Source organism: Chlamydotis macqueenii, chromosome 2 (assembly GCF_036417535.1).
Source record: "Chlamydotis macqueenii isolate bChlMac1 chromosome 2, bChlMac1.mat, whole genome shotgun sequence".
Classification (NCBI taxonomy): domain Eukaryota; kingdom Metazoa; phylum Chordata; class Aves; order Otidiformes; family Otididae; genus Chlamydotis; species Chlamydotis macqueenii.
In genome coordinates, this window is record NC_141557.1 from 3779077 (window position 1) to 3804238 (window position 25162).

At 40.2% G+C, this 25162-nt stretch overlaps 1 protein-coding gene across 1 annotated transcript; it reads right to left on the reverse strand.

Annotated features, from left to right (window-relative positions):
* Positions 1 to 304: 304 nt before the first annotated feature.
* Positions 305 to 20527, reverse strand: AQP1 (aquaporin 1 (Colton blood group)). Its single transcript, XM_086741732.1, has 4 exons — positions 20004 to 20527; positions 4172 to 4336; positions 3697 to 3777; positions 305 to 2174 (listed from the first exon to the last, which is right to left on the reverse strand). Exons 1-4 carry the CDS (start codon positions 20391 to 20393, stop codon positions 1995 to 1997), a joined length of 816 nt encoding a protein of 271 aa, XP_086597858.1. The 5' UTR covers positions 20394 to 20527; the 3' UTR covers positions 305 to 1994.
* Positions 20528 to 25162: the final 4635 nt, after the last annotated feature.

The following is a 25162-nucleotide window of genomic DNA, read 5'->3' on the forward strand; positions in this document are numbered from 1 at the left end:
AGGATACTAGCAAATAAAGTTGAAGAAAGGTTCTGGGAAGTGGGCACAAGGTCGTGGTATCCTGCTTCATTTCTAAGTATAATTTAGATAGAGTTTTCTTCCAGGTGAGGGCCTGCTTTGCCTGTCATACAAAGAAAGAAGGTTCCTTTCCCCAAAGGCTAGCATCAAATCAAAGGAGTAGTCAATAATTGAAAAGTAGAAATTGTCTGTGTCTTATAGGTTGGCACCCGAAAAACGGTATAAAACATGAATTTCTGTTGTGTTGCAATGCAAATTAAAAATCAAGAATCATGGACTTTTCCTGTATTAGCACAACAGATTTTGTTTATTTTTAAACCACCCCAAAATCCAATCATGCTGTATGTACATAGACAATACACGAGATAGTACACCAAATGTAGACAAGAAAGACAAAATATATTCTGTTTCAATCTGCTGGCATTTTTTTTTCCATTGTACATCTGCTTAACTTGATGAAACGATGCAAGTTATATGGATTCCCATGTCAAATCTCTCTCAATTCCCATGTCCACACTGCCTCTCTAAGAGGAGACATTCATTATATTACCTCTGGGGTGTTTGTCTGAATGGCAAAGTGTGCAGCTTTTTATGTAGGTTCCTCTGGGCCTCTTTTCTGATGTAAACCTGTTCAGTGCAGAACAAGTATATCAGCATGTATCTGCTTTAACTATATTCTGTAGTTAGTAGGTAAGACCAGCTAATGTCTTGGGTTACTCGGGAAATTGTAAGTAGCACACAAACAAAAATGAAAACAGAAAATAGTCTTCCATGTTGTTTAGAGTGTTAATTTTCTTTACATTTCCAGTGTAATTTATTTTGCTAAGCACTGCTGCAATTTTTTCCACTTGTCTTATGCTCTTATTTTCTTACAAAACAGTATACTAGGCTTTCTGTATAAAACATATATATAAACATTATATATATATATATATATATAAAAAAAAAAACACAAAGCAATGACCCCCAAAATTTACTTACACACAGGTATGTATTTGTCCCTCATTAGAAAATATACTGTGTGTATATCTATTCATTGTCCCTGAATGTCACAACACTGGCTATTAAAATGGGGTCAGGAAGAAAGGGGCCTTTTTTTTTTTCCCAGTTTGTTTTAAAACATACAGTTAATTTACCTAAGATGAATGAAAGCAGAGTAGTCAGGTATAATCAGATCCTGTTTATATATTGGCACCGTGTTGTTCTTGTTGCCGTTGTTATTACTACTCTCCAATTTGACTTCTAGTTCTTACTTCCCCAGAATTAATATATATATATACACATTTTTGTTATATATTCTCTCTCCTCATAATAAGCTGGGTGCAGGTCCAGGGAAAACTAAACACTAGAAAACCTAAATGGATCCTGGGAGTCTGGAGATTCTTGCCCTGCGTAACTTTTCTGGTCCTTTTTCTCAGAGATTATAAATCATTTAGAAAATTATGGTTAATTCTACATAACAAGTAATTTTTAGTGGCCTTTCCTTCCAAAAGATGCTTTTGGGAAATAGTTTGAGATAGTCTTTCACATGCTCTGCTGGCATTAGATACCAGCCTTGCATATTTGTATAAATACTTTTTCCGGTATAAGGCTCCCATTATTGGTACAGATGGTTCTCTGTCCTCAAAATCCATTCTTTCAGCAAACAGATTGCTCATTTGAACTACTTATCATTACTGAGTGATGTGCTAGGAGAACCACCCACACTAAATGCACCAGAAAATTTGGTGTTGGTGAGGGAAGGGTTAAATTTCAGCTCAATGTATTTAGCTCACATAAAAGTGTCTTCAGTGGCCTGAAGACTTTGTAATTGAAAAACTCCAGATATAAAAATGCTATTAAGATTGTGGGAAAAAAATGGAAAACTATATTGAATTAAAAACCAAAGTACTGCTTGCTGGTTTACAAAGAGTCTATAACACTGATAAAATCTTCGGAAACCAATGTGCTTTTTTTTTTTTTTTTCTTGTCCTTCTTTATTTTGGCTTCATTTCAACCCGGGAGTTCATATCATCTCCTTCCAGATCATACTCTTCCACTTGGCCACTGGTCCACACCTTCACGCGGTCAGTCAGGTCGCTGCTTCTGGGAGCCAGGACGAAGTCGTAAATCAGGGCAGCACTTGCTCCTCCAATGACTGGGCCAACCCAGAAGATCTGAAACACAGTTCCATGCCCAGTTAATGCATCAGGTATTACTACATTTGAAGCCGTTTTGAAGGATTTTCACCACAAAGTTTACAGTGAAAACATTAAAATTACAGTCTATCATGTGAATATTTACTTAACCACATGTCAAGAAACCAGGAATTTCTCATCATGAATTGACAATATACCCAGAGTTTAACAATTGTGACTATGTTGTTAAGTTCTGATATTTAAAATCAGGTATCTACCAGTAAAACATCTCTGTTACTCCAGATAGATTTGGCAGGGAGGCACAATTTCTAAAAGCAGTAAGGGCATTAGATCCCATTCTCCCACTAGCTTTCAGCGATAGGTGAATTAGAAAGTAATACTTAGCAAGGACCTAATTAGTGACTTAATTTGCTACTAATTGCTATTTAGTTAGTGATATTGTTGTATTTGTACTGGTCTAGTCACTTAATGTAAGGAAAGTTTGGAGGGAGAAGTAATAGAAGTATTTAGTAGGCAGGTAGGTTTTATTAGAAATAAAAGATGATTTTGAGGGATTTGGATGGCCAAGGAATTCCTGAGTGTGAAAATATGTTTTCTTTTATTCAGCAATATCAGTGGTTTAATACCAATTATTACCACTGTCTCCTTCTCTCTGTACAAAGGAAATAATTTTTCTATGAAATTCTGAAAATATTAGCTACTAGCTTACATTACCTTAGTATCCCAATAGAAGTGTTTAAGTGGCAGGTAGTGGCAAAATTTCCCCAGTGTCCTCCTTTTGTATTTTACCCTTTAGATTAAAATTGCATCTGTATCCAAAATTTTCATATCTCAAAGTTCTACCACTAAATTTCCATGAATAGCTACGCCACTGGTTGTCAAAATCATGAGTAGGAGAGTTGGAACAAGCTGTATTTTAAACGTTCAAGGACACATGCTCATTTAGGTCTTCCATTTCAACCTTCTTTATTGAGCCTTAGTGAAACAAGTAAATTGTCATGAAGTTCCTCATTTTAACCGCATTTAACCACAGGGAATAATCTAAAATTTATAGTGTTTCCAGAACACTTAACCATGTAAGCACATAAGCAGACATTTAACTTTAAGAAGACAAACATTTTATTAGCTTCCAAATATAGGATGATCCATTTCAGTTTATAAACTTGCTTAAGAACCTTCCTAAATTAGATCTTACCAGATTAGGCAGTAGCACTTGATAAATTCAATTTCAACAATAAATGTACTCAGTATAGGATTCTGCCTAATGGGGCTTTAACATTTAAAATAGTTGAAATAACTAAAAATAAAGGGAAACAGCCAAAGACAATCTACTATATGACTTTGAACATAGACACTCAGCTTAAGGGCTTTGAGATCTCCTGAGGCTCATCAGGAGCAAAAGGAGATTATTCTTTGTTAAATTAAACAGAAATGGCAACTCACTGACTTGGTGCTAATGATACGTGTTTAAATGTTTCTGATTGTGTAGATTATGTGTATGCAGAGTCTCTTCTAAGCTAAACAAATTTATTCAACTTACCCAGTGATTTTCAAAGTTGTTGGCAATCAGCGCTGAGCCAAAAGATCTGGCTGGGTTGATTCCACAACCGGTGTAATCAATCTAGGAGGAGGAGAGAGAACCAGTGGTGAGGCACTGATGCACATGTGGCATCTTCATTACACAGGAGAGCAAGAGGCAGCCTGCAGCAGGTTCAGATGCCCACAACAGCTTCAATCATCCCACCTGCTCTTCTTTAAAAAAAGGGAGAAAGACTGTTTGCCATGTGCCTGTCCTGTCCCACCAGGATAACAGGTCCTACTGCAGTGACTCCTTCCAGATGTGCAACCTTATCACTTATTGCCACAGCCACACGGCCCAAGAAATAAGGTCCACGCATGTTGCAGAAAAAAGGTCAGTCTGTGAAGAGGAATCATCTGCCCATCATCCTCCTGCCTTCACTGGCCCATCCTGAGGTGTGACTTAGCAAATATAAACTGTGAGAGGTAAAACTTACGGCAAGGAGATGTCCCAGGGCAACGGAGAGACCAATGGCCAAAGGTGCTGATCCCGAAACATCATTCCTTCTCCGGTCTGTGGTGGCAAGGACACACAACACAAGCTGGAAGGTAGCAATGATTTCGATGCCTAGTCCTTGGCCTGCATTGATTCCCTCTGAAAGCTGCGTGGGGACAAGAAGGAAAATATCACTTGCTGTTCCTATCTGACTTCAACCAGTACAACAAAATTTTGTGGAATCAATTTTTGTGGTATTACACAAATCTGCACAGCTATTCTCTCCCCAGGTTGCTTTTACTCAATGGGGAAGAAAAAAAAAAAAAAAGAGAAGGGAAAAAAGTGAACACAAATCAGTTTTGAAACAGTCACTACTGTACTCAAGTCTAGGCATAACCAGCTTTTGCTGGTGATGTAACATAGCTGCTACATCCAGCCAAGTGAATGCTCAACCACTAGGCACTACGCGATTGTAACCGGTCTACGTGTGAGAAACAAATGACCCAGAGATTTATCTTCAGTACAGTTTACCCATACAAGTGAACTGTGGTGCCTTAAGACATTTATTCATTGCTTCCGAGAATGAGGATGCTGTGGTTAAACATTGCGTGGCTTGCCTTTAACAGCAAACAGGCAAACAGAGGCAGGAGGAGGAAGAGACAAATAGACAGTAAGAAAGGTGCAGAGCTCTGGGTAGAAAGTATCTATCTCTGCCATTGACAAGTCACATAAATCTTCTCTTCTCCTGACACTACTCATTTTCTGTAATTCAGTATGAACTCTTCAGAACAGGGACTTCATGTGGACAATGTCCTGCAAAATGCTGGCCCCATGGACAGATTTCTACATGAATATTGAGACATCTATAGTGCTATTTAATTGCCTGAAAATACGTTTCTAATGCCATTTGAAATACCCTCAGCTATTTACAGTGTTCATGTGGGACTGCTATACGTGACACAAGTTCTATAGAAGACCAAAGGTATTTAAAATGGCTCTAGATGCCAATGTTTAGGCAGTGTGTCTCTAACTTGGATAGATAATGAACATAACCAGTGGAGATGAGATCCATTGGTCTAATAAAATGTAGGTGATCATTTAAGAGTCAATGGAATAGCTCAGTCTTTCATTTCATATTGACTAGATCTTGTTTGACTAAGACAAGAGCTTAGCCACCTCACATGTAGGCTACTTTCAGGTGGCTTAGACTTGAACTGAAATCCACTTGATTTCTTTGGGAGTCAGAAAAAAAAAAGTCCACAATTCAAGAATCCTAACGGGTTGATGGGGGAAGTGTTTCAATTTCCTAGTGAAGTAAAGCAGATGCTCTAGAAAAACTCACACTGGGAGACATAGATATTTCAGTCATGCTATTAATTGTGAAATCAGTAGAGTATCTTATTGATGTGAATGCTGTAGAATGTATCCAAACCACAGTAATTCACATAAATGAACATTGTAAAATAGAAATGCTGTCATATTTCAGGGGCGCTGTTAGAAGCTTGACAAGAAACTTGACAAGAAACTATGGTCCTAATTTCAAATATTATAATATGGATTTTAATATTCAATGTTAAAACAAGTTTTGATTTCTGCTTCTAATTGCTGTATTCAGTGCTATCTTAGTTAAGCCTGTATCTGAGTTGAATAACTTGGTGTTAAGCACAAGTCACTACATTGCTCAGACAGAATGAAACACGAGCTTGGATACTCAGAATAGGAAGTGAAGTCTGCAAAACTCATGCTCCATAATAGTGCTGTCAGTAGGTTATCCCATCTGTCACAGCCTCTACATTAAAAATCACTAGGTCATACTCAACCACAACATAATTAAATGTTATTGTGACCCATCCAGAGCAATGATACTGTGTGAAATCATGCTTTGAATCTATTTTTTTGTGGTTTTATGCCCTAACTTCCCCAAAACTAACATTTTAATAACCTTAAAACTTAACAAAGTTTAGCTGAACTCTTTCACTTTCCACCTTTGCTATTCACTTTTCTTGTTTCACCTCTGTAAAAAGCAGCATAATATCCAGTTCCTAACCACTGAAGAAAAACAGCTGAGTCTTCAAACAGCATAAATCTGAGTAGCTACATTAAAAACATTGAAAATATATTTTTTTCAGAGACTTGCCAACTAGAAACATTAATAATATATTTTAACATCTTATTCTTTAATACGCAGGACTGATGTCCTTTGAGTTAAAAGAAGTTTATCCAAAGATAGAAGGGAATTCTAGTTGAAATGGTGGGCATTTTGGTTCCTTTGGCATCCATACAGTAGAAACTGAAATTAGTTAATGAAACCTTCAGAATTAATAACACTTACATATGATAAATAAAAGTTTGACATAAATATATAGAAAAAGAGTGAAAATTACATGATCCAGAAATTCATGCTGAATGCCTGATATATCACTAAATTAATATTCTATTATTTTTGTAATTTCCTTTAAAAAATAATCACTTTTTTTTTTTTTTTGGCTGAAGAGACAGTAGGGTATGTGGCTCTCAACAACCTATAATCTGAACTATAGACTCTCTGGAAAATTCTGTCTCACATTTGGAAGGTCAAATGGTCAAACTTAACAGGCAAGAGTATTGGCAAATAAGTGAGTGATAGGCACGTGTGTCTAGAAGTGGATAAGAAACTAAATTCTCTTCTATCATAATGCAGCTGTTAAAACTCAGAGAATCTAGATCTGAGATCTGATGCACTGATGTTAGTATTTGACGAAGCCTTGGCATTTCAAATAACTAAAGACTGACCTACCATTAGTCTTTCCCTTCACTTGAAGGGCTTCTATAAAAGGAAAAAGACCACAAGAGCAAAAGCATGCTTTTAAAACCTGTGATAATACTTATATTTGACAGGCGGAAATAATATTCTTCCTTTCCCTCTAGGAAAACACATCCTACAGCTGACGTAGCTTGACATCATTCTCCCTGCTAATCAACACTTACTGATGGGCTGTGTGGAATCAAAGAAAACCTGGAAATGTCATAGGAAACCTTTTCCTTTCCTCTAGCATGTAATTTTACGCAGCCTGCCAGGGTTGTAATATTCCACTGTGAGAGCAAGGACACTGGGCCATGTTCCAAAAGGAAGCAAACCAAGGAAAACCAAGGCAAAACTTGAATGTTCTGCTTCACTGTGGTCTGTGGACCTGCAGTATATAAGTGCAGTATCACAGATATTTGTTATTTGCCTACATGTCAGAGCTATAGTGTCACTACAGCAGCAGCCTAAACCATCCAGGGTACAGGAACACACGGATCGGTGTGAACCTTCACCACCCTTAACCACGTCCCAGATAAAGCATGGGAGGTGAATTTCCCAGTAGCAAGTTAAAATATACATTTATATTTATATTTATATTTATATTTATATTTATATTTATATTTATATTTATATTTATATTTATATTTATATTTATATTTATTTGTATTATCCTTGGTCACAGTGCATTTGCAACCGTTACTCAGTAAACAATGCAATATGAAACATTTTGCATCTTTTGAATCTGCTGGTTTAAGCTCTTAACAGAACCAGATAGGCGTAACCAACATGAACTGGTTACCCTTTCATTCTGTTTTCCTTATGTTCAGGTTTTTTTAAGGAAAGCTTGAACTGTTGTAGAATACTTGACTCCTGAAGCTTCAAGGCTCTCTAAAACTTAATCTGGATATAGTAGGAACTAGTTCTGTACATTAGAGAGACCTGATTACCTCAGGCTGTCAATAAAATAAAGGCAAAAATCAACCACTGGTCTTAACATCTACCATTTTGCTACTGAGAATATCCAGAATATAAGTTGACCATATCTCTGCTTCTTAAAGAGACAGAATAATGCATTGAAACATAAGCCACAGTCACCTCTACTGCAGAGTTGGGGTGAAGGGGTCCTTTTCGAGTGATCTGTACCCACACTGCAATGACTTTCTTCAGCACTGGTAGGCTGCACGCCAGTGGTCACAGCAAGGTACGTGGGCAGGGAATGTGGGCTGCCAGTGAATTTGCCCTTGATGTATCTGCAGGGAAATCTCTGATCTCTTCTCATCTCAGTCCAATAACTCTCACATGTTCTGCATTTTAGGTGATGTTCATTAAGGCAACAGAAAAAATGTCAGCATAGTAACTCCCTAGGCTTCTCAAGCTTCAGACCTGTGAGGCTTGAAGAGCAGATTCAGTGCGTTAAGGAACCAAATAAGCTCTAAGGGTTTGAAACAAAACACACAAGACCATATTAATCTCCAACACAATTTCCCACACCATGGGAGCAAATCCAGACTTCTCCTTTTTTGTTCATATGAATTTTCCCACTGAACTTCATTTCTGAGTCACTATTTCGACAAGAGAAGCACCAGAAGCATACCCAGGAAGTGGGTCACATCATCAGCAAGATCTGACAATTATGTGTAGACACCATGTATCTGATCAGCTGAATCAATCTTGGCTGCCTTAGCTCACACTAAGTAATTCTCCCTTGACTGTAATAGCACTCAGACAACAAGCCTACGTGACACCCCAAGTGAGGTGTATCCTTCTGTGAGCTGAATCCCACTGTTAACATTTTTGTCTGAGTTCACAGTGAATCTGAAGAAGTTTGTGGAAGAAAAATACACTGAAATTCAGTAAATTCATAGCAATTGCATCTCATTCAGAAAACTCCTGAGCTGCAACTGTTTGGAAGCTAAAGAAGAACTTGAGGCATGCTGAACCCCTTTGCTTTGCATTACTGGGAATAGGGATGAGGTAGAATACCTACCCTCGATTCAAAAATTAGATTTATCTGGTAAAGCTACTGCTGCTCCTGAGCAACATGGCTTGAATTCAGTGCTGACTCTGCTTTGAGCAAGAGGTTGGACCAGAGACCTCCTGAGGTCTCTTCCAACCTGAATTATCATACGAGACCTCAGTTCATGGGAAAGGTTCTTTGGAAAGGTTCTTCCTGTGGGAAGGTCTAGGACAGAATTGCCTTAGTCCTGCTGTAGCTCAGCTGAGTTAATGTCTAGAAGCAGCTGGTGACATATGCAGACAGTGGAGCCACAGTTGGTGGATCAATCATTGTCAAGGCTCTGCATAGGTATAAACCATACTGGTGAGTAAGCCGAGAGACGCGTGATGTAATCAAATGCAGACCGTTAAGCCTGAGGTAAAAAATAGTGGAAAATCATTATCTAGTCATGATTGTGAGAGAGTTGAGAGAGTTGAGAGTTGAGATGAGTACCTGCTTTTTGCTTTTGGGAAGTGAGTAGCCGTCACATTTCTTCCATTTCTCCACAACATCAGACAGGAGACAGGAACTACAGAAGCTTGTTTCTCAGAAGTGTCCTTAACTGCCATGTTTAGCTGACTAACTTCCACAGCTTCAAGCAATAATGTGGGCAAATTAATGGTATGTTTTCTTTCCTTTTGGTTTTTTTTTTCTTTTTCGTTTTGTTTTTTAGAACAGGATATTTATTAGTTGTCTGCTTTCCGAAGAGAAATGGGGACAGGAAATTAAACTGGCCCAAGGTAAACCTAACTGTGTACTTCTTTAGTGGCTTCATATTTTTCTAATTAGGAGTGAAAGTATATCAAGTTCAAACCTGTTTCCCGTCCTATGGATAAGACAGTTTGTTATGCAAGGTCGTTTCAACACGTGGTGTTATGCTCCATCTCATACAACGAATCTTTAGCCATGGATTCTAACTTCTAGGGTCCAGCTTACTTTCATATAACAAGGATTAGCCTCTCATTGTTCCTGAAAAATTGGAAATATAGAAGTCTATTTTTCAGGAGGGGAATGTCAACTTTCTCCATTCTTATGAAACACTTCACTACAAGCCCTGCTGGATGATGGTTTTTAGAAAAGTTAAGCCACAGATTTAGTGACACATGCAACATCACTGATGGCTGGGACTTCTCTTCTTTGCATATCCCAGCCATCCCCTAGGTAAGGCAGCTTTTGCAGAACCCCAGCAATAGCATGGCTGGCACATAATAAGAAACATGTTGTGGACGGACTATAAATGTATTACCTTTTATTAAAATATTTTTAACATGCATGTTGGGAGAACTATGTTCTCCCATCCACACAAAATGTAGCATTTTAAGGAGATGTGCTGCAATAAACAATATCTTTATATCAGACAGACCTCTTTCCTTGTGCGCTGAATTCAAATAAGCAGCTAACAACTTGCACCAGGCCTGTTGTTTTCAGCATTCAAAATTATTAGCTTATCTCTGTCATGGCAGACCTTTTTCTTAAAGGCAGTAAATTCTAGATTTTTTACTGTGTTTTTTTTTCCTGTAGCTTAAACTTTTCCTTTGATTTTCCTTATTTTTCTTAATAAGGCAAACTCTTCGTGTTAGTTTAAATCGTTCACACTCTCTTCTTCATCCATTCTTTCCCCATGCTGGAAATACTAATTCTGCTGCTTTATACAACTAACTATCAGTTAAATGTATAGCTGCACAAAGTTCTTTAATGTAATATTCTTCAAACGTAATTTCAAAAATTAATCTCCCTACTTCCCTCAGAAACATCTTCTACAATCTGCCCTGTCATTTTGTCTGACTTTTCTCATTCTTTCAGCTCCAGCTCTCTCATGAAAATAACTTGAAGACTTCCCTCTTGATAACATTCCTTTCTTCTGCTGGAAGTCTGTCTCAGATCTTCACAGCTACAAACCTTCTTTTAACTCACAGTGAAATTTTATTCAGAGACTTTATCCCCAGTTATTTAACTACAGTTATTCTATCCTCTCCTTGCTATTTAACAGTATCAGACTGAAATAGATGTTTCTACACTAATTGCTTGAGTGCTAGAGATTCAGAGAGTACAAAAGTCTAATTTCTTTAGGAAGTAGAGACAGACAAAGATTTAAAGAGTTTCGCTTAAAATTATATGACAGGAACACTCAGAAGAAGCTGCTTATGAGGCAAAGAATTAGATTTGGACCATATCCTATATCAACAATAGAAGCATTCAGCAGAACCTAGGGACAAAACATATTGTCCTGCGCTAGATTATCCTTCCTATAAATACAGCCTTAAGAGCTCTAAAGGGGATTCGTTCAATTCCCAAAGTAGAAATCATATTTTCCATTCTTTGGATAGCAGACACCCTCCAGGAACACAACTAACCTCCCTCCTCCCACCCCATCTTCAGGCTGATGAGAAATGAGCCGGGGCTTTGTGTTGCAGCAGCCTGGTATGCCTTAAAGAGAAGAATGATAGTTTCATTTATAATAAAGCAAAGCACATGAAGTTTACATGTAGGCTGCTGACAGACAGAAGTTGTCAATTCCTCTGTAGGATTTCCATTTAGTGTAGCTAGTTAGAGACAACCATTTGTCTCATTTACACTTTTACATTTTTATGTGCCTGTGGGAAAGTTGCTTTGGGGAAAAGTGGTTTGTTTTTTTTTTTTAAATCTTACTGCTGAGAAATAAACAACTTCTATTCAGAGGATGAGGAATGATGAGTTGTGTGTTTTTTTTTTTTTCTTTACCCAGCAAACCCCAAGTAAATAGTTCATTTTCCCGAAACACTTTTGAAGCACTCATTTATACCCCAGAGCTATTTATAATCTCCTGTATTGCCAGCCCAGAAGGAGATAGTCTTTCAATGAGGAATATTGGGCATATCTGAATTTTAAGCTTAATAGAATCTTACTGGAATAACTAGCTGAATTTGCAGAAACCTCAGAGTATGGTTGTTGGCAATTGCACCAAAGCAATATTCATTTTATACTTCTAGACAAACAGTCCCAGGAAACCTCTGAAGTTTTCAGATTTTCCAAGTCGGAGGTAGTTCATACAGTCAGTCTTGTGCAGAGCATTGAAGATTTGGCATTTCCATGGAGTGAAAAGACAGCTCCGAATATGTGCAATGGATTTCAGGACTTAGGGGAACAATTCCAACTCCTTTGTTTATCTTGTTCATCAAGCAAAAAGTCATATTAAAGGAAGGAAAAGGGACTAAACCTGTCTTTATTCATTCCTTGGTCCGAATACACTCATCATTAACTTCAGGAGAAGTTGTGTGTATGTGTGTAAGGATATATTTGCCACAGCTCTGCTTTGAAAGTGTTCATTGAGTGCACTTGGCACAGAATTAGTGTCAAGAGCCTGGAAAAGTTTGGTTTTCTGCAGTACCTCTCACTGGTTCCTGGAGAGGGAATGCACAGAGCTTTACCAGGAAAGTACATAAGAGGACTTCTTTGCTCCTTTCTGTTCCACAAATGCCAAAAGAGAAACTCCTTGCAGAGATTTCAGGACACATTTTTGGCCTCCTATTGTTTATAGAGATTCCTTCAGGATGCCTGTCAGGCCCTGTACATTTGGTTTAACAGGTTAACGCTATGCCTTGGCTTCAGATCTCATGGACTTCAGCAGAACTGCAGCAGTTAAACATCAGCACTAGCTTTGGCTCTGCATGTCAGGAAGATCAGTACTTTCCCATCAGGTTATACATTAATAAATACACAGGACACATACTGCTCCCAGCCAAGCCAGAAAAACCTCCAGGAGACATTCACTTGCTCCATGACATTGGTATTAATATTATTCTGGGGGTACTGAGGAACACAGCCACAGACCATGACGTCTCAGTTTGCCAGGTACCGTGTCTGCCCACAATGAAAAGGGTGCCTCTGCATCTGCTTATTTGTAATAAAGATACAAGAGTTTAAAGCCAGAGAAATAGAGAAACTGAGAAATGCAGACACATAACATACAGACAGTTTGCTATCTATGAAGCTGAACACAAGCAAAATAGTTTGGACTGGTTTCTCTAACTCTGGAATAGAGATTTTTTTCTAAGAATGATGATTTCTTTGACATTTTCAATTGTGATACCAGGTAAAGAACTCTCTATTATTGGATTCTCTCAATTAAGCTAGAGAATGGACAAATAAGCAAAAATGTGCTATTGCTCTAAAGAAAACAGGCAATTTCCTCTTGAGACAAACAGGAAATTTTTCAAGGGCTATTTTTTCTTCCTTTATTACTTGTGATGTGGTTTAGTATCCTTGCTTTAAAAAGGATAAACTTCTCTTAAAGGTAACTATATACAGCCCAGATAGTGACATTTTTTTATGATGCTTTGATTAAAGAAATGCTATTCTTGACCCACCTGAAATTTCACATTATCTGCTGAAGTACATGAGCCCTGCTGCAATAACTTTTTACCATTGCATCAATTTAATCAGAAGAGATCCATATTATTCATTCTCATGTTTGCTGTGGAAATTTCCATTTGTTATCAAACTGTGGTTCTTGCCATGTCAGATCTTGATTTAGAATCGACATCCACAAATTTCTAGTTAATTTAAATTAGGAGATGAAATTGGGGTTTACCTCATCTGAAGAATCTTTCTACGTATTGATCTATCAATTTCTGGTGTGTGAGAATGTGTGGACATGTGTATACCCATATGTATAAAATATCCATATACATATGGCATAATACATAGAAAGCTAAGGAAAGGAAAATACTTTTAATTGCTTATTCACCAGTCAGGAAGGATAGTGGTAAAATCAATTTCCTTATATTTCACACTTAATCTGACTTAGTTGGACAGCTGGTCAAACACAGAAAAAAAATGTATTCTCTACAAAATCCCAACATGACTCCATTTGAATTACAATATTAACCAATCTACCACATTAATAATGTATTTAGGTTCATTGTAGCTCATTATTTTACAACCCCCTATGCACCCCTTTGATCAATTTCTATCATTTTTATTGTAACAGGACCTTTAATCTGAGGCTTGCAGAGCATTTTTCAGACACTGCACCACTCATCCTTGGATCCTCTGGATGTGGATCCAGTTGATGATATAAAAGCCACTTGAACCTCTCTGTTCTAGCACCAGGAGACTGGGCTGCAGGTGGATGATCACTGAGGGGCCTTGCCTTGTGCCAGAAATGGCCACGCTGCTGCATCCGTGCGTGCTCTCCGCCGATAGCTCAAGGCATGGCTATAGCAGAAGCACTAAACAAATCTTTGTAAAAATGGAAATAAAGAATAACTTCTGAGATTTGAGATAAGGATTAGAGCTATAAGCCCTATTATCCCCAAATGTCCTGGAGGATGGGTGATAACCATCAGGTTTACATCTCAGCCCAGATGTTTCTGCTGTCACTGTGTGAACATATTAGAAAGCAGCCGAGACTACGGCCAGTTTGAGCAGGTGCCTTTCCTGTGTTCCACCTCCCTGGCCTGGTGCGATTCAATACAATGCTGGCATGCCATAAAAGACTGCAAAATTTAAATTGAATAATGAGTTATTGTTGTGGCACTCTTTGTCAAGAAATACAAATCTCAGACTAATCTCATGTACAGGAACCATTTTGTTCACTCTATGCAGCAACTTCTGGTCCCTTGTAGAAGCTCGAGTGCTTAAGCACGCAGATGTCCCAGCACAGGCAAGGTTGGCAGGAGAAGCCTATGTTGGATCGAAACCAGGGAGGGCAGAGGGCAGGGACAAGGAAAATTAAGCTCACTGTGTTGAAACTTGAGAAATATACAGTGTATAATCTGCACCGAGAAAAGGCATCCAAGGATTTTTAATACTCATTAGAGGTCAGGGACTCAGCTGCATGTCTCGCCCATCCAGCGACACCTCTGGAACTGCAATTTTCCATACTGACTCAGAGGAAAAGCAGCATCACTTACTCAATTGTCCACTCACACTGTCAAGCTCTCAGGCTGGTTTTGTTTTTTTGTTTTTGGAAGTTCTTCCAACTCAACCCAACTTAGTTTAATTTGAGGTTGGAGGAGAATAGACTCACAGGGCGCAGGCACAAAGAGAGAGGGAAATCTCAAGGGAAACACTGAGTCATCAAGGCCAACTATGCAAGTCCCACTCCCCATGGTCAGAGGGCCACCACTGGTGCACTGGTTTGGACCAAATGTGGGGAGTCTGGTGATTCCTACCAGTTCCCTCTGAGGCAACTTTCTCGGGGATGGGAAAGATTCAGAGAGGAATAGTGGGATAAAAATGTCAGTACTGACCCACACAGACCATTAAAAGGTGTGGCAGGTCTCAGTTTTATGAAAGGGAACTCCTGGTGCAGGGGCAATTTCATGTTTGCAGTAGAGATCTCTGTGCCTTGGAAATTTATTGGGAAAAAAAAATCACCAGCACCGATGTCCTAGAGATAAGAGAACACCTCTGCAGAAGCTAAGGATCCACACATTCTATGCCTTACTCTATGCTCCAGCCTCCTGGAGACAGATTGTCCAGTCTTCAGCATAGCAAAGTAAGACTGGAGCTGTGGAACACATAGATAGCAGAGAAAAAAAAAAGCCATCTCCAGCACAAGGGTTCAAAGCTACTCTGCTGCTGCTGGACCACCACCCAGCTAACTGGAATTACTTACAGAAGGGGGACTCATTCTGCAGTGACTTTGGTGAGGGTGGAAGGTGTCTCAAAGTAGCAGACACTGAGCTGGTATGAAGAATTAAGGACAGCAAAGGGTTCCTTTCTGCTTGTCCTTGAGAAAGGATTTGGAGTTGGCAGCTGTGTGTTTATCACCAAAGGACATTGCACCCTTACATGCACCAATTCTTCTGCCACAACTGATCCAACTTCGGAGATGCTCTACCGAGCAGCAGTGGCAGAGACACAGCCAATCACACTGGAAATCCAAAGGTCATTCCAGCAACAAGTGATTTCCCACGCTCCAGGAGTGGTATCTGTGTGACTATTCACCTGTCTTAAGAAAACACTCCAGACCTCTGAATCCACTGACCACAGATCTGTTCTGGCTTTTCCAGAAAGTTCTTCAGTTACATAAACAACATTTATCAGTCCACTGAGTGTTTTTTTAAAACCAAAGCCTTCTATTTGTTATTCTTGGTTGTTTTTCTTTTCTCTTTATCTACCCTGAGCAACACTACCTTCAGGTCTGTTTTCCTTGCCTACAATTTTTGATCCACTTATAACTTTAAAAATAATATCTTTCATCATAAACTTCAAGGCAGAGTTTTCAAATAGTTTCCAAATTGTAGCCCCAAGACTTAGGGGTCATATTTCCTGGCACTTTAATCAGTATGCCAAAATACAAAAATTATGAAATTGTAAAGCAGTGTCTGCATTTTTCACAAACTCTGATTATTTTAACCAAAAAAAAAAACAAACCCAAAAAACAAACCCTAAGCTAAAGAAATTTTCTCAGGGTGTTTTTAAAATCTTGATAAAAGTTCTCAAGATAATAATTGCTGAACCACAAATATTGTGTTACCTTAGAGTACAGAAGTATCCTCTCACCCGCCTTTCCTGCTTGAGCTCTTTGTTGGTCATTAACTGCCCACGATGAATAGTTTCTTCCATTATCCAAAGTACAGATCTGTCTTCGCTAGACAATAGCCAGCTCTGCTGGCAGATGAGTGCATTTTGGATCAGATATTCTCTATTCTTACAGTTTTACTTAATGAAAATTTGAAATAAGTAGTAATCCAATTGCCAAAAAAAAAAAGATACAAGATGATGTAAGGAAGAATATTCAAATTTTTAGAACAACAAACACACTGCATACTCCTCTTTCAGCTTTTCCAATTCTCAAAGTTTTTACTTTGGCATCCACAACACTTCTAAAATACATGGGAAGTTAAGTGTCTTAAAAGGATCTGGCAATCTGAATACCTCTCTGAATATTGTCCAGAATGTCTTATTCGGAACCAGTCAAAGTAAAAATATTTCCACTGATTTCAGTAAAGTTTGGATCAAACTCTTCATATCCAACTGTTCTGCTTGTCTTAGTATAAAACAGACCTTCATACTGAACATGTTAGAGGAGCATCCTGCTTTTTCATTCACCCTTCCCTCTCTTCAGCCTTTCACCTTCCAGGGCTGTTTTTTGTGCTTCATCTGCTTGTGTTTCCCTTTTTCCCTTCGGGCAGTAAGAAAGGCACAGATTCGTCCCACTTCATTTTGTATATTTATACAGAGGCTCCCAAGGCTGAAGCCTCATCATGTCGCATAAGAGCTGTCTGTCTCTGGAGGACAACTTGAGATCTAGAGGCTGAAATACCTCTTTCTGTCTCTCCTTCTCTGTGAACTGGAGAGGAGCCTACGGAAATGGGTTCCTCATTTGGCCCCTCAGTGCAAGACCTACAGCTGGGCAGGGCAAATCTGTGTTCCTGCGTGCAATCCCACCCAACAACCACTGGGGACACTGGATAGCCACTGACTCCATTAAACTGCTCCCACCACATTTTTCCTGTAAAAAACACCCCTCCACGAGCATGGCAGGGTCAGAACAGAGGGCACAGTCATGCATGTCCAAGCCCTCTTCCCAGTCTTAACAAACAGCACTCCCTTTCTTTCTATTTTTTTTTTTCTCAATAGTGAATCTACACCTTATTTTCCACAGGAAGGGTAGGAAGGACAGAGATGCCAGCTCTGTCCCTCCCCTCCTTGTTCTGAGGCTAAAAAGCGTGACATAAAAGCAAATCTCTGTGGCTTCTCCTTATCATCTATTTACTGAAGGAGATGGCCTGCCCTTGGTGCTGGTTTGTGGTTTCAGGATATGCCCTGATGTGACCGGCTCTGCACAAGGACAGCCGTTCCGCCATGCTCCCCTGCGTTGGGCTCAGACCCAACTGCCCCCTCAACCCTCACCTCGCTCCCCAGAGAGTCCAAGCTTGTCAGGGGGAAATTAATGGACTTGCTTTCCTCTCTAGTTCTTTCTTGCAAGGGAGAACAGCTGCTGTCCTCCCCATTCCCAAGGAGGTCTCCTCACTGCTCCTCTAGCCAGAACATTTGCAACTGGATGTGAAATAGAAAATAAAAAACCAAAATTCAGAGTATTTGACAATGAATGACAAGGACTGAGACCAGAGCTTTTAGGAATTATTTTATATGCTAATTCACACACAGAAACTGTTGCCAGATTTGTAAAATTGCTATAATGGAGACTTGCACTGATTTTGTCCACAGTGTATTTTATGGCCTCGAAAGCAATGTACTTGATTGTATTCCAGAAGTGTTCCTTGGGGGGGGAACAAGGCTTCCACCCTAGCATGCAATTTTTGAGATTCATGAACTCGTCTCTTAAGCTTACTAAAACCAGAAACTGCAGTGATCTTTCCTGATCTTTCCATCTATCCCCATAAGCTCTTCTATTCTCAGATGTCCTTGTGCAGAGCTCTTTGTAGCTTGGAGAGTTACTGACTGAGAAGCAGGAAGATTTTGGGGTTATCATCTACACCCCCTTTACAAACAGCCAATTTCAGGGCTTCCAGGTAGAGGAAGGAGCCAGCTGCCTGCGTTTTGTGGCAGGCAGATGGGGAAGACCAAACACGAGTGCCACTGAAACCAGACCTCCCGTGTTTGATGGCAGTTGGACCTCTCGAGGAAACCACTCGGGCGGATACCCTGTCCCACGCGGTTGAGCAGTTCCCCCTGCCCGTGGTTTCGGAGGAAAAGATCGCATGTCATCACACACACAGCCAGAGCCTTCTGGAGTTAATAAAATGATTCACTCCTCTTCCCCAAAATGTTTCAGATTAACCCATCAAAATTTCCAAAACTGGGGCAGGATGGAACAGCTGTGGGTACCAAGCTCAAGAGAGGTGAGTGGTGAGCCCGCAGAGTAACACGAGGGTAGATGACAGTAAGCTGCTCAGGAATCACCTTCTTAGTACCAGATTTTACTATGTTTACAAAAACTGTCTCATTTTTTTTTTAATTAACTGTAATGGCACAGCACGCAAAAGCAGTGCTTTATTTTTGCATTTAATTTTTTGATCCTTTTGCATATATGATCTCTAAAGACAAAATTTGTATTTGCAATTTTATGCCCCAAGTATCCCTGAAAATTCAAATGGGGATAAGATTTCAGGTAATCTCAAATTTCAAATTGCAATCAGGATTAATTTACAAGAAAGGAGCCATAGAAAAGATGTGAAATATTTGTTCTTAACAGAATCTGGTGAAATAAGTGACCAGAAGGGAATTTCCATTTACGGTACTCTGTGTACTGCTGTGCCTGTAGCACTGCCTCCGACAGTGGGATGATTTCACATTTAAAAGTGTATCTACCCTTTTTGCTCCAATTATGGTACAATAACACAGTAAAATGCCAACATTTTGAGGAGGAGGTGCAGCCAGGCAGTTTTTATGCATGTGATGGTCAGCAGCTGTGAGCACCCGGCTGGGAGGGGGCTGAAAACTGCACCCCTGTTAAACGCAGCTGCCTCCCGTCTTTCCCCAGCCCACACCCGAGAATACAAAGGATTTCCTATTTTTGCACAGCAAAAGGAGGAACACACTGAAAGTGCAGCTGGGGTTCTGTGTCAGGCAGGATCTGAGCACTCTGCCTAATGCAACAGGTAATGCTCACACGTTTGGTGGCAGGGTTTCTCTAGCTGTTCCCGTAGGTTTTCATTGCTGTCATCATCAGGTTACACAAACCATTAATTAGATATTGAACCACATTCACAGAAGTGAAAACAGCATTGGTATATGCACATTAATCAACCTGTTACCTGAGACCTTCAGGACCGTGAAAGCAACTCAAACATCCCACTGCCAGTGATTTCAATGCTAAATTGGTGTCAAAAGGCACCTTTCAGCAACTTGGATGTACAAAATCGAACATAAGCAAAACTGATCATGACCACAATGTCCTAAATCTCTGGAAAGAGAGTAAGGAGGAAGGACCATCCCTATAGACCCACCCTGGCATCAGTCAGGACTGGATCCCCTGCTACAATAAGCAGTGGGCTGCCTGAGGTCACCATCACCACACACATCTTTAGCAGATTACAGGTGCTACATTTCTACTCAAAAAAAAAAATGAAGGAGGAATTAAAAGTTTTGACTTACCGCATTGAGCCCCAGAAGGTTGTTTGGGAGAGAAGAGGTGACTCCTGACAGAATAGCCGTGGCCACCACCGCCCCCAGGCACTGGGCAATGATGTACATGAGCGCCTTGAAGATGCTGATCTGGCAGCTCAGCAGGAGGCCGAGGGTCACAGCGGGGTTCAGGTGGGCACCACTGATGTGGCCCACGCTCTGCGCCATGGTAGCGATGGATAACCCAAAAGCCAGGGACACCTTCACATTGTCCTGAGACCTTGTTGATGTTTTGTTGCCCACCACTGGGAAGCTAAAGCCCAGAGCTGAGCCAATGCTGATAAAAATAAAAAGGCTCATGGCAAGGAACTCAGCCACCACTGCCCTCCAGAACATTTTCTTTTTGAATTCACTAGCCATCTTTCCTCTCTCTTTCTCTCTCCCCTCCTCACTTTCCCTTCTCCCTCTCTCCCTTCCCTTGCCTGATATTTTTCCTTTGAGTTCTGAAGAGAAATCTGGAGAAAAAATACAGTCCTTGGATTATTTATAGGGCATTGGGTGGTCTGTAGGAGGGAAGGGGTGTTGCACAAAAGGAGGAAAGAACATCTACATAGATGCTGACTGCTAGATTGATGTAAGACACTGCATGCCTGCCAAAGTTTTTTCTTCCTTTTTTTTTTTTCCCCTCCCTTAACAGCGTTCGATCTCTGCTGCCGTTTTTAAGAGGCTTTTTAAAATCCTTTAAAAAGCCTTTAGGAGTGCCTCAGGAATTTTACCTTCGCTTCTTTAACTTCTGTACCATTCAGCACATGGATTGGAGTGAAAGTTTTGACAGGATTTCTGTCCTGAGCCGGACTGAAGCAACAAGCAAAGTTATCCGGTGCAGGCTGGTAAGATATTCACGCTCAGCTTCACCAGCGGCGGATGACATCCGCAAGTAGTAAATAAAAATGACAACTTAATCCACACTCCAGAGACTTAAGTACCTCTGATTCTTTTGAAAACTGGTAGAAATGTCTCTTCAGCTGGCTCTGTGGACGTGTTTCTGATGCCAAGCCCGACAGCTCTATGGACCAACACGCGGATTTACGCGGGCTCACACAAGCTGGTGTTAACTGATGAGTGGTAGGGATCAGTTTTAAGCTCTCTGACCACGGTGTGAATCTGACTTAACGCTGGAAGTAAGCTGGAAGTTTTACATGGATGCAATCTGGATGTTAAAGGACAGATGATTTGGGGTTGGTTGTTTGGATTTTTTTCAATTTTTAAAAAATTTCTCCTCTTCACTTTTTTTCTTTCAAGCACAGAAGTGTCTCAGGATTTCCTCAGACTTGCTCTCCCTCACTCCTTCTGACTGGCAGGAAAAAAAAAGCCAATTTGGGGGCTTCCTAGCCCATGTCCCCGCAGTGAAAGCGTGTCTCATGCTGCTCTGCTGAAGGTCATCTGTCCTGGCTGTCACCAGGGAGACTGGCTGCTGCTGCTGCGGCACAGGACCGGCCGGAGACAGAGACAGAAAGGGAGAGCGAGGGAGAAGGGAAATTACATGCTTGATTTTGCAGACAAAATGAATCTCCCGGCAGTGCCAGAGTGCCTTTGGGAGCAAAAGGTCTGACCGCCTCTGGTTTTATCACAGCAGGACTTGTACACATGCCTCAGATTAACCCCTGCGTTATCAGATCTCTGCCTTCTTTAACAGTGGTGGTACCTTCGTCTTTAAATCGGGGGGTTTGCTCTGCCTTCAAAATCTGATCAGAGTCAGATCTAACTCCCCAGGCACAAGTCTTGAAAGATGGGTATTTAAAATCAGCCTACTTCTCTGCCTCCTCTTTTTTCCTTCCTCTTCTTACGTTAATGCACTGGTGTCAACTTCTAAATTGTGCTCAGGTTAATTCAAGGCTTTTTCACTTGGATAATATGTCAATATGAAGATAAAATCAAATACACACCTGGATAGCATTTAGCAGTCAAGAAGGGATTTTAAAATATATTCAGCTTTCAGAAGATGATTCAGATACAAAGCTGAGGACTGTTTAAATAAAAATCCAGATGTCTGCAGCCTGTCATCCCCGAGTTCTTATTCTTTCTAGACATCAGATGTTCTTGATTTTCCGTATAATCAATTTTATTTCCTTCTGTTTTATAATACACTTATAAAACAGCACTATACCAATGAAAAAAAAAAAGAAAAGGCAAAGAAATGGGAACAAATTAATTATTGGTTTGTCCCTTCTAATTACAGTGAGACTTCAACAAGGAAATGGGTGACAGACAAATAAAAAATAAAATTTAAGCAAACAAGGTATGTGGTACAAATTTAAGATACAGTCAATGCTAGTTGTACTTTCTTCAGTGAAAGTTTTTATTTACTGCAAATGATCTCTGAGTCTTGAAGATTGTAAGTCACCAGCTTCTCTGGTCCTACCAAGCAGATGCCCAAGACAAAGGGCATTCATCAGACACCTCAGGGACCAAGGGAAAGCAGAGCTCTATGAATAGCTTACAAGAGTTTCCATGTGTCCCAAATTGGCATCTGTGGGATGGAGCTGCCTAGATATTCAGCTGTGTCTACAGGAAATTCCCTCTTTACTCACTTCTTCCTACAATTAGGGTCTGGATGACCAAACAGCCTCTGTACCAGTACTGATAAGGTGATAAGGAATCTCTCAAAGGAAAATTTCTAGAAGACTGGAAAATAGCCTGGAGAAGTACTGCAAAATGATTCCCTGATTTCTACAGTCTCCGCTAGGTATCCCTGACTGGCCTGTGCCAGAGACGGAGTGCCAGGCAACTAAGACTTTTAGTCTGACTAATGGAATAACCTTAGAATATGTGAACAACACGTGAATTAAGCATGCTTTGAAAGCAGAAGGTTGGTCACTCCTCTTGAGAGTTAGTTAATACACCTTTATTTTCATCCTGGGATTCTCCATTTTTCTCTTCATAACTACTACCCACTTCTCATTTCAGATTTTGGAACTAGATACCACCAGAAGGAAATAAATCAATAAAAACATCATGTAGATATAGAAAAAAAAAGATCAGCTGAAATAAATTAAAGGCAAAAACTATTACATATAAACTAGGAAAATACACATTGAAAAGAGATGTGTGGAGCTATTAGCCAATCTTACCCATCTACAGTGTGATGCGTACAAAATCATGATCATCCCTGCTGTGTTGTTATTAATTGCTTGCATGGTGATGATACCCGGGGCCCCCTCGCCTTCAGTGGTGCTCAAGAGAGACAGCATTGTCCTGTGTGTAGGAGAACAATCACATGGGGAAACATAAGGACATGGCAACAAAAGAACAAATATTCTGCACAAGAAGTAGATGCAATTGGCAGAGTGGGCAAATTAAATCAACAGTATAAGCATAATGAGGAAAGAGGAGAGAGGTGTGAGTAGACCAGCAACACCCCAGTCGGACTTCTTCATAAATGTCCTCCACAATGCAGATCTGATTGGTACCTAGCTCATTATGCCACTTTTCCGCAAGCTGAGCTCCATCCCACCTTACTCAGGCTGATGGCAAACACCCCAGGACTTGGCCAAGTGCTTGGAGGTCTGTATACCCAGTGCACACAAACTGCCATGCACCAAAAAAGGGTAAAATCTGGTGACCTGCATATCAGATAAGCTGGGTTTTGTGCAGACAACTTTTCTAGGCATGGTTTTAGTTTATGTGTCAAATCACACCGGAAGGTGGGGTTTGTTTTTTCTGGAATTATGTATCTAGAAATAGAGACGACTGCCAACCTTATGTAAGTGTTTAGGACAGGCAACAAAAACCATATCTGATGGGAACGAGAGGGAAGAAGTAGCTTTGGAGCTGAGGGGTGATTCTTCACAGATGATTTAAACCAATGTACTCTCAACAACTGTCTAATTTAGTCGCGCTAGAGACAGTTGAGTGAAAAATCAGGCTCACAGTACTGGATACTTAATTGCCAGGATCCCAGGGCCAGGCGTTTTTTTTTTGTCTGAAACAAATCAGACTTTGAAGGGCTGTAGCACAATCTTCACTTAACATCTCACTCCAAAAACAAATGTACTTGTTGGTTAAGTGGTAGGGTTTGTTCTGTGCTCCCACATGTCAAACTGCTCAGGATCTCTCTACTATTTGAACATGAAACAAATGTCAATGACTGTAAATTTGGTCTTGGTTAACGTGACTTCTCTGGGAATTTTCCACTTAGGTGAAGGAACAGTCAAAGTTGAAGGGCAGGGAGAATGTTGAATGATTGAAGGAACCAGAGGAACTCCAGCAAACTTCAGTTACTCTTCTCTCGAGAAGAATTAGTTATGCTGTGACCCTGCTAGTCAAGTCTTGTAGGAGGCAAGCGGAGATTGCTAAGAAAAATATATTACTCAGAGTTTCAGAGAACACAGCAGTTCCTACTTTCTGCCCATAGTCTTTCACGCTGTGAGCCTTCACTGACTTTCTCACCACCATAGAGAAGAGCAAAGCCTTGCAGCAGAGAAGAGCTAGAGGAACCACATATTCTTGTCCAAATGTCTCAGAAATTGAAAGGAGTCTGGCACTGCCTGCTGGAATAAAAATGTTTTCCCATGTATTCTATTCAGTGCTATCCATACAGAAAGTCAGAGTTCAGAGGTGGAGTTTCCTATATGAATAATGCTGCTGACTTAAATAGATTTACACCAATATTCAGAAGCTGCTTGCTGGAGTCAGTTCACTTTCTGGCTAGGAGAACCTGTCCCATTTGTTGACATGAAAAGTACGAGGTTGCCGTTGAGTCAATGTAAAGACAATGGGGAATTTCTCTGCAGGAGAGGTGCCTGACCACAACTTACAGCATGAGTAAGGTGTCCAAGAACTGGGAGGGGTTTTAGACTGAATGCTTGACTTAATGCTCCTAAATTGAGGAAAGATGGAAGATTTCAGACACATTCCCCCTTTTAGTATTTGCTGTCAGCCGGCCTAAGCACCCACTTGCTCCATATGCCGAGTGTAGGAAAAAAGTCCCTCCGTAGCTACTCAGTTGACTTTGTTCCCTGTACGGTAAACTCAGAGCCTGTAATATCCTCTTACAGAGCTGGACACTTAAATCCCTTTGTGAGGCTACACCTGAATTCTCAGAAACTCGTCAAGGAGGATCAGCAGTTATTTATCAACCACATGAATCACCTGCTGTGCTGGGAACCGAGACGGTGTGTCACCCTGTA